This window comes from Mandrillus leucophaeus, unplaced genomic scaffold, assembly GCF_000951045.1.
Source record: "Mandrillus leucophaeus isolate KB7577 unplaced genomic scaffold, Mleu.le_1.0 Scaffold103, whole genome shotgun sequence".
NCBI classification, from domain to species: Eukaryota; Metazoa; Chordata; class Mammalia; order Primates; family Cercopithecidae; genus Mandrillus; species Mandrillus leucophaeus.
The window spans coordinates 5,660,935-5,671,569 of record NW_012098432.1 but is presented as its reverse complement, the minus strand read 5'-3'; the positions used below and the strand labels follow the sequence as shown (position 1 = coordinate 5,671,569).

General features: G+C 33.1%; 1 protein-coding gene across 1 annotated transcript in view; it reads right to left on the bottom strand.

The window, feature by feature from the left end:
- MSH4 (mutS homolog 4) overlaps window positions 1-10,635 on the bottom strand; it is a 147,471-nt gene that overhangs the window by 29,056 nt on the left and 107,780 nt on the right. Inside the window, 5 exon segments of the mRNA XM_011977988.1 lie at window positions 1,011-1,135; window positions 2,216-2,319; window positions 3,252-3,388; window positions 4,088-4,257; window positions 5,435-5,499. Of these exon segments, the coding sequence (XP_011833378.1) occupies window positions 1,011-1,135; window positions 2,216-2,319; window positions 3,252-3,388; window positions 4,088-4,257; window positions 5,435-5,499 (601 nt within the window).

The window sequence follows — 10,635 nt, the reverse complement described above, 5'->3', positions numbered from 1 at the left end:
TAAAATGCATAGATAAACTTGAAAACATTCATCATAAAAGTGAAGTTAGAAAAAAAATTTTAAGTATTTTCAAAAATTCATTCTTTATAGATACGGAGTTTCAGAATGATCCTTCTCAAACTAAAATGAAGCAATACTAAATCTCTTAATAGTTTAAAAAAAAAACTACCATTGGAATATCTGACCCCTAAAGTACAGTTTTGACCCAAAGGAGATATAAAAGTTTGAAAAGTTTTGGCCTATAAAATACCAATAGAAAAAGTTAATATTTCCATAAGAAATATGAAAAAATCTTTAGATACTTCCCATAAAACTAAATTAACATAACATTTTATGAATTTTACTGCTGATTTACATCAGAAATTTCAATGTTTTTAATGTAATGAAGTCTACAATTATTCAACCATAATTATCACATACTAGTCCAGTAAATTTGCATACTGGAGTATGGTAATAACTGGTAAGTTAGATAAGAAATGTCAAAGCACTAACTCGAAGTATTCATTTAACATGAGAAAATTACTTAACATTTATATTCATGACCTTTGTATAGATTTGGGATATAAAAATAAATTACATAATTCCTAATTTTGGTATGTTCACATCTAAGGAGCTAGTGGATTAAAATGCATCACTCTGGAGATGCATTTCTCTCTATTAATATTTATCATACTGCTTCTAATAAGTATTCAGATTTGAACTTTATAAATTTAGATCATAGTCATTTTTACCAAGGAGACAGCTCTTGCAGTCTTTCTTATTCGGGGAATCTATAGTTTCTTGCAATTTTTTCTTTTTGGTTTGCCAATTTTTGAGAGAAAAATTTTTTACTTCAAAAAAAATTTTAAGGGTAATCTCACTTTCTTTATTTTGTGTCTTTGTCTAGGACCAGAGGCAAGAGACTCTATTTCAAGTTAAAAATTTTAAATGGCATAACTATTATATCAAATTGTTTGAAAGGAATACAAATTTAAGTATGCAATATGTTTATTCCAAAGAAAGCAACTTACCATAGTCAGAAAGAGTGCAGGCATGAGCAAATGACAGTAGCATATCCAGCATTGACACAGTGTCAGATAGTTTATATAAGCAATGAATATGTTCATAAATCTCACTAAGCAGTTTGCACACTATCCTGAAAACACATGTTTGGTAAGACATGTAATGTTTTTTCAAAAGGGACATACATTGTAAGTGTAAAATAATATTAAATTCACTGCCTGAAGTAAAATAATATTCACACCTGAGTTATACACTATACATAAAGCCTATTGTTTGATTGTCTCATTTTAGAGATGAGGAAATTGAAGTTTTTACTCAAGATCACATCTACTTAGTGGCAAAGAATCTATCTTCTGGTGTATTAACATCACATTTTTGAAATAACTGCTTTTATGTGATACTAATAAAATAAGTTTTTATTATTAAAATATTTGATATAGGTCAAATCAAGCCCTCATTATATTTGGAAACATCCCATTTGCTAATCACTTTATGAATTTGCAAATGTTAAGTTCAACACAAAAGCTATATGCATTTTCTCTCTCACCCATTTTTTCTTTCTGTTTCGCACTTGTTCTCTCATCACACACGTGCACACAGACACAGTATCTGAATAATAAAATTTTTTTTATAAGGCAGAGTTATACTGTGATATAGTGCAAAAAGTTTTTCTCTTGTAAAGATAAATATGTACCCAAAACTTACTATATATTAAAATGTTTGTGGTATATGCCTTGAAATTGTCTTGAAAGCCCAACTTTTCTCTTTATTACCTCAGCCTAATAAGTGTTCTAAATCTTCTACTTCTTCTTTCTGGCTGTATTGCTATTTCATGACCAGCAAAAGAACTGACACTATTGTGATATTGCTATTCAATTATTACTATCAAGGTATAAGGAGCTGAGGACTTACAGACCATAGAAAAAGAATAAACTGAATGAAGCCCAGGTAAGCCCATGATGTGCCAAGTTCTACATCATAGTAGAATGCATATTACAGAAATATCAATTATAATAGTATTTGTTTGCAATTAGATCTTCCCCGAAGCTTCTGTGAGGCTCAGTGATTCTAATCACAAAGACAGACTTCCTTTGCTAACATAATTAATTCTACAATTGTCTGTAATTAGATAACAATTAAACTAATACAATTGTAACAGTTTCTCAAATTAAACCAATTTAATTCAATATTCAAATATTTCAAATGCTCTTACATATAAGTCATGTGATAGATTTCTCTCAAAGATTCTTGGCATCTTTCATTCATTTTAATTAAATCTGCTGATGTAAAGCTATAAGAATTTTTCACTTTAGAAATCTGCTGGGAGATTAAAAAACAAATGTCAAGATAAGTGCACACTACTATGAAATATAACATAAGATTTTAAAGAACAGAAATATGGATATTTAAGTTAATCATTTTAATCTTTGAGATACGGTATCACAAAGAAAGTTCTAAATAACATTTGTGAAACATAAAAGGAAGATCACTTCAAAGGATAAAGCCAAATTTTTTTTAACCCATACATTCATTTTTTTAAAGCAGGATATTTTGACCTAGTTCATCTGGGATGACTATTCTGATAGTTCTTAAAATGTTAAAAACACTACATCTTATTACCAAGTAACATGCATGATGGACATCAGAGATCCTCACTCTATCTCCGACCCCTGTTGCAGCTCTTGTCCTATATCTGAACCTCAACTCAAATCTCTAATCTTACTCAAGCTCTAAAAGCCTGAAAGCTAAATGGTTTGTTCTTATCAAAAAGTACCCCCAGGAAGCAGACAGCACAAAGGTTAGAGTGGGTTAGACTTTCCCAAACTGGTATATTGTAAAGGAGCTATATAGGAAAAAATATTCCTGTGGTACAAAGGTTTGGAAATATTAGATTTTTTTAAAGTTAAGTAGATTTCTTTACTTCAGGACTTTTTAAACTTTTAGCAGGCAAATGGTGTGGTATTTTCCTAATTTCTTTTTTCATAAACAGCTTTTGGATGTTCTTTCTTCATTTTCCTTTTTTTCTTACACCAGGCTCCCAGAACTGTGGAAAACACTGAGTTTGATATTTCTGCAAAAGCTTATAAATCACTCTTACATTAGTATATTTATTAGGTAGGTGGGTAGGAATAGGAGAAGATATCGAACATTCAGAAATTTGGCTTGTAAAACTCAAGAAGTCCCAAAAATACGTAGATGTAATTCTATAAAATCAGCAACAACAATTTCCTAACCACTCTAAAATGAACCTTAATAAATTCTGAAGGAAGTTGATCATTAGGTAGGGCTAAACAGTCTGTAGTCATCTGGATGAAAAATCCTCGAGCAGAGCTAAAACTTGTCCTTAAAGGAAGACTATATTTTTCTCCAAGTTGTGATATCATTCCTGGTGACCAGAAATAAGAAAAACAAAAACAAAGCAAAATAAATAGATTTTAATGAGAAAACCACTCTGTTTTAAAGTCATATGGTTTTTAAATTCTTATTGTTTTATACATAAATAAGAGGTCTTGTTGCTCTTTCAAACTCTAATAATTTTTTTTTTTTTTTTTTTTTTTAATATTTTTTTTTTTTTTTTGAGACAGGATCTCACTCTGTCGCCCAGCCTGAGCACAGTGGCACAATCATAACTTACTGCAATCTCAACCTCCTGGGCTCAAGTGATCCTCCTACCTTAACCTCCTGAGTAGCTAGGACGACAGGCATACATCACCATGACTGACAAATTTTTTCAGTTTTTGTAGAGACAACGTTTTGTCTCTACAAAAGACTAGCTGTATTGCCAAGGCTAGTTTCAAACTCCTGAACTCAAGCTATCAGCCCTCCTTGGCCTCCCAAAGTGCTGGGATTACAGGCTTGAGCTACTACACTTGGCAATGGAAGGTTTTCAAAAGGAGTTTAGTATGAAGGCTGCCACATATGCTGTTTCCTTAAATGGCACTACATGCTAAACTTATGTTTTGGTAACAAAAAATAAATGTAAAATATGTATGGCTAGTCATCAGCAGCAAAAAAGGACAGCATGTCCTGAAAGGGCTGTTTCATCCCTACAAAACAGAAAAACATTATGAAATAAATAAACTACCTGCTATGTCATCTACAATCTCTGTGTATGTTCTTCTTGCTATGTCAAGAAATTCATTTATGTTAGACCTCACTGCATAGCACTTCTGAGTCCTCATGTTCAGGCATCCTTTCATGTATCTTGCATCATCATTAATTACTGTTTTAATCTTTTCAAGTATGATTCCAAACCTAATATTAAGGCCAAAAGAAGAACATTATAGACAATAAGTCAAAGAGTTATTTTAGTTTATAATTTGAATCACAGTTGATGATAGCAAATTTTTGTTCAAAGTTATTTTGAAATAACTAATTAAGCAACAAATACTTAAATTTACTTAAGTTAGAGCTGTGACTATTTCATATTTAAACTGCATTAGCTCTTAAACGACAGCAACAACTAACATCAGTCAGGACTAGTCTAAAACAGCATCAGGACCCCAAGAACAATTCTACATCTGCTAATAGAGCTCACAAATTACATATACTGATGTGCCTGTGGGTAAAAAATATATCTCTAAAGAACTGTTATAAAAATTCTAGCTTCATGCTCATTCATTCAATAAACATTAACTTACACCATGTATCAAGCACTTCGCTAGGTGAAGAGATTCAGAGAAGAATAACATATGATCCCTGCCTTCAGTAGAGGCAACGGTCACTGAATACATATGTAGACAGCGTAACAGGAACCTCACAATTATCAGTGGTAAAGTGCAGTGATTATGCAAACCAGAAATCTGGTAACATATATTTTCCTCAACTTTTCCTTCATTCCATTCTATATTTTGTTTGTAATTAAGCCAGTTTTATTATTAACTTCAATGTGTGACCTCACACAGGGTATATTTCTTCAATTAATAGAAGAATAGTTCTTAGGTATCAGAAATCTTTTAAGTTCAGAACCAAGGTCTGGACTGAACCAGTAGTTCTTCAGTCCACAACTACTGCTAATAATTTAATAGTGTTAAAATTAAACAGTATTTAGATTGTATTCAATATTTATATCTATTATTTTTTGTTACATTAGACCCTTCATGATTTAACAAAATGAAGAAATATATTTTTATTATTTGCAAGTCTTTCCATGGAGAATGGCTTTAAAAAGAAATATTAAAATTGTGCATGGATTTCAAGTTCTCATGCTATTCTAATTGTCTTTTAACACAAATAATCAATGTGTTGTTACCCTATTTATTGTACTTATAACATGAAATGTACAATTAGAATTTTGATGAATAGGTTAAAGATTCTGTTAACCAAAACTCAAGTAATTGTTCCATAGAATACAACTAGAGTATTTAAAATCAGTTATGATCAGGAAGAGGAGAATAATCTTAGTTTTTAATAACAGTTGAGTGACAAAGACCTCTTGTCTTCCAAGGAACCATAGTAAGCTCTTAATAAAGGTGTGTTACAGTTCTTCATAGCAATCTAGTAAAGAATAAAATAAAAAAGTTAAGGATAATCAATTACAAGATCATTCAAACATATTATTTTACATTTGTTTAATACTTTATAGTTTACCAAGTGCTTTCTTCATTTCCTCATTTATATCCTCATAAAATATATTTTTAGCTATATAGCTGAGGATAGACAGTATCTTTCCCTTTTTCCAGATAAACAGTACATGATTAATAAGTGCCATTCACTGCTTATTATAATTTTTATTTTTCTTGCCTCCCTACTAATTGTTAACACCCGACTACTTATAGATATAGGTACTTAAACAACTACTGTTGTACATTTAGAGTACTCTACATATAATTCCAAAATTTAGGTTAGATATACATTAAACAAAAAAATGCTTTGTATATTCATAAATAGAGTAATTTCTCAATTCTTGTATACCAAAAATAGGAATTTTATTTTGCTTAATGAAAACTATGAGGGGTCACTAACTAAATAAACAGAAAAGAAGAGGGGAAAGTATATTTAGCTTGACTATTACCTCCATTTTTAGTTTGATATGAAGCAATGGTAATAACTTTTTTTGCTTATGAACAGAAAATAATATGCACAGACAGATAACTAAAAAATTCACCAAAACTGAAAGAAAAAAACTAAATCTATCGTTCCAAAGACAAACATTCTAAATATTACAGTATATTTCCTGCCAGTATCTAAAATAAATAATTTTATATCATTGTATGCTCCTTCCCCAACCCCTGACTTAATCCAGGTTGAGTATTTCTTACCAAAAATGCTTGGGATCAGAAGTTTCAGATTCTGGATTTTTTTCAGATTTTGGAATATTTGCATATGTACACAATGAGATATCTTGGAGATTAAACCTGAGTCTAAACATGAAAATCATTTATGTTTCATGTACACCTTATACACATAGCCTGAGGTAATTTTACACAACACTTTAAATAATTTTGTGCATAAAAGTCTGTGTACATGGAACCACCAGAAAGCAAATGTGTCACTATTTCAGTCACTTATTTGTGATTGTTTGGCATCACTATCATTCCCAACTCTGAATTTATATGCTACCAATAAGCAATCATTTTTTAACATTTATTTACCCATAAGTACTTAACAGTTTAAAAAAAAAAAAGACATACCATTAATACAGTGAAAAAATGTGTTCAGGGTAACAGCACGGTAGCACCCCCAGAGTACCTGCATTAGCTCTTAAACGACAGCAACAACTAACAATTTTCAGTATCCACCTATGATGCTATATTTTGATTAAGAGGTTACAGTAAGCTGTACTTTATTTTTCTAAGTGAGATTAAACATCAGAAACAGTTAAGGGACCAGGAAGTGGGTATGCTAAGGATACGGAGGCATTTTGCTGGCCAGCTTTTTAAAATGTTTCCTCTAGAGTCATCTGCTTCATTAATAATGGTTTTTGTCATAGAAATTTCTCTTTAATTTTATAACTGACATGATTTCTTGCTCTGTTATGAATGTGTGCTGCTCCATTCTTATACGGTAAAAAAAGGAATTTTATTTTGCTTCATAAAAACTATAGATTTTCAACAAGCCCATCACACATTTTTACCATATATATAGGCATTTTTTCTGCAGTGTTACAACACCATCTTCATCGTCATTACTGTCATGATCACCTTGAATCAGAACCATTTTGTCTATTTCATCATCTGTTGATTAATGAACAGCTGGAGCCTCATTATTGATGTTAAAAATGTCAATTGGCCTGGCGCCATGGCTCACACCTGTAATCCCACCACTTTGGGGGCCAAGGTGGACAAATTGCTTGAGCTCAGGAGTTCAATATCAGCCTGGTCCACATGGCAAAACCCCATCTTTACCAAAAATACAAACAATTAGCTGGGCATGGTGGTACATGCCTGTGGTCCCAGCCACTCAGGAGGCTGAGGTGGCAGGATGGCTTGAGTCTGGGAGGCAAACGTTGCAGTGAGCTGAGATTGCACCACTGCTCTCCAGCCTGGGTGACAGAGTGAGACCCATCTCAAATAATAAATAAATAAATAAATAAATAAATAAATAAATAAATAAATAAATACAAACTTCAACATCCACTTCTTCCAGCTTACTGACAGACTCTGGAAGTATACATTTTGCATATTTTGGGAGGTCAGACATAATTTTTTCTCACTTGACATATGGAATCCTACAAAGTCACCACCTTGTTTTATCATCATCATTGAACAGCATCACAGGCCAGAGGTTGTGCCAGGCATGTACAACCATGTCTTTAGTAACTATGTTGCAAGCACTGGCAACAGCATATACGGCATTCTTCATAATAAACTCCTTTTGAAAACCTTCCATCTATAATCCCAGTGACTCAGAAGGATGAGGCAGGTGAATTGCTTGAGGCCAGGAGTTCAAGACCAGCCTAGGCAACATAGCGAGACTCCTGTCTATAAAAAAATTTTTTTTAATTAGGTGGGTATAGTGACATATGCCTGTACTCCCAGCTACTCAGGAAAAGTGGGAGGATTACTTGAGCCTAGAAGTTCAAGGGTGCAGTGTGCCATGATTGTGCCACTGTACTCCAGCCTGGGCACAGAGCAAGACTGCAACTATAAAAAAAAAAAAAATCCACGTCTATGCTTCTGTTCACTGCTGCTAGCACGCTGTTCAAGAAAGTGTTTTTAAATTTACAAGAATAAAACAAACAACTTCATTAAAAGGTAAGCAAAGGACATGAACAGACACTTTTCTAAAGACATACATGTGGACAACAAACATGAAAATAAAGCTCAGTATCACTAATCATTAGAGAAATGTGAATCAAAATCACAATGAGATACCATATCACACCAGTCAGAATGGCTATTACTAAAAAGTCAAAAAAAAACCAGATGCTGGTGAGCTTGTAGAGAAAGAAGAACATTTATACACTGTTGGTGTATGAATGTAAATTAGCTCAACCATTGTGGAAAGCAGTGTGGCAATTCCTCAAAGAACTGAAAACAGAGATACCATTCGACCCAGCAATCCCATTACTGGGTATATACGCAGAGGAATATAAATCGTTTTACCATAAAGACAAATGCACATGAATGTTCAGTGCAGCACTGTTCACAATATAGCAAAGACATGGAATTAACCAAACACCCATGAGTGACAGATTGGATAAAGAAAATGTGGTATATATACATCATGGAGTACTATGTAGCTATATATATATATATATATATAAAACACATCTTTTGCAGGGACATGGATGGAGCTGGAGGCCATTATCCTTAGCTAATTGACACACGAACGGAAAATCAAATACTGCGTGTTTTCACTTAGAAGTGGGAGTTAAATGATGAGAACTCATGGACACAAAGATAGGAACAACAGATAATGGCGTTTGCTTGAGGGTGACGGGTGAGAGGAGGAAGAGAAGCAGAAAAAATAACTATTGGGTACTAGGCTTAGTACCTTGGTGGTGAAATAATCTGTACAACAAACACCCAAGACACAAGTTTACCCACATAACAAACATGCACATGTACCCCCAAAACTAAAATAAAAATTAAAAATATTTTAAAAAGTGTTTTTATATTTACTCTTCATTGATCTAAGGATATTCTCATCGCAGTCACATGGCTGAATTAATGAAGTCACATTTAGGGGAAATTATATGGCATAAACATTATTTTTGATGAAAATTGCAGCTGGAGGATTAACAGAAGAGTTGTCAAGGAGTAACAGGATATTTCAATCATCATCCAATCCGGATTCCCTGCAGTGAGCACGAGCTGCTGATGTAAAATGTTTGTGGGACCAATTGGAAAAAAAAAAAAAATGTGCCTGGTGATTCAGGCCTCTTTGTTAGCATAATAATGAACTGGTAAGAAATTCACTCCTTGAAAACTGAAGACATAAGGTTTTACCTATGACAGCACATTTACACTTACATGCGCCTGCTGCACTAGCACAGCCCAGCATAGTTGTTTTCTGTCCTTGGCATCCTTAATTCCCACAGGGGCTGCTTCATCACCTGTAGTCAGTGTCTTTCTGAGGCAATAATGCCAAAACAATGATGTTTAATCAGCATTATCGATTTGTTCTGGCATCAGATTTTCATCAGCAATGACCTTGGCAAACTCATCAATGAATTTCTCCAATGCTTCATGATCAGCAGATGCTCAATTACTATAAATCTTAAAAATTTTAATGTCATTTTCTTCTTAAATTTCTGCAACCAGCCTGTTAAATATTGACAGTTCCTTTCAATTTTCATTTCATTGTGATACATCTTCACTTGTTTCCTGATCAGTATACTATTAAGTGACATGTGTTCACTGCAAAGCAGATGGACCCATTATTTCTTTCTTTTTTTAAAAAAATGTTATGCAGTGTTTTTCTATTTTTCATTAGCTTCTATTCATCACTTTCAGCATAGAACTCAAACAGTTTATCCATTTGTTTCTTTAGGTCATATCTGGCAGTCATTCTAACAGCATACACTTCTTTAAGACCTTTCACACTTATACCATTATCCAGTTTCTCCAACAGCTTGACTTTCTGTGTTATATATAAACCTTTAAATGATTTCTCTTTTTCTTATCACTGTTACTGCAGGCCTTTATGACATTTTCTTTGTTTTGTTTTTTGTTTTTTTTATCTTAACCACTAGACCAAGCAGGCAATAAGCAAAAAACAGTAATGCACATCAGTCTTGGCCCTATGTGGGACATCACGGAAACTTGCCATTGGCACATCTGACCTGCCACTGTGTCATTGTATTACCCTTTGTGGGCATGTTTGCAGAGAATAATCTGGGAGTGCACAGAAAAGATATATTACAGATGAAGGGAGCTGGGAGGGTCTTTTTTCCCTTGAGGATGCTGAATAAACTGTGTTGAGTACCTGCATTTTGCCTGCAACCCATTATGTAAGATCAAGATGTAAAATTTTCCACTTGTGACATCACATTGGTACTCAAAATGTTTCTGAATCTGGAGCACTTAAAATTTTTAACTTTTCGGTTAGGGATGCTCAACTTACACTATATCATACATATAAAAAACTTTTCAAGGCAAAAATGCTTAATAATTCATAATATTCCAGTCTATGGAAAGAAAATAGTCTCTTCCTGTAATTATTGCAGTTCTACCCTACTTACAATTT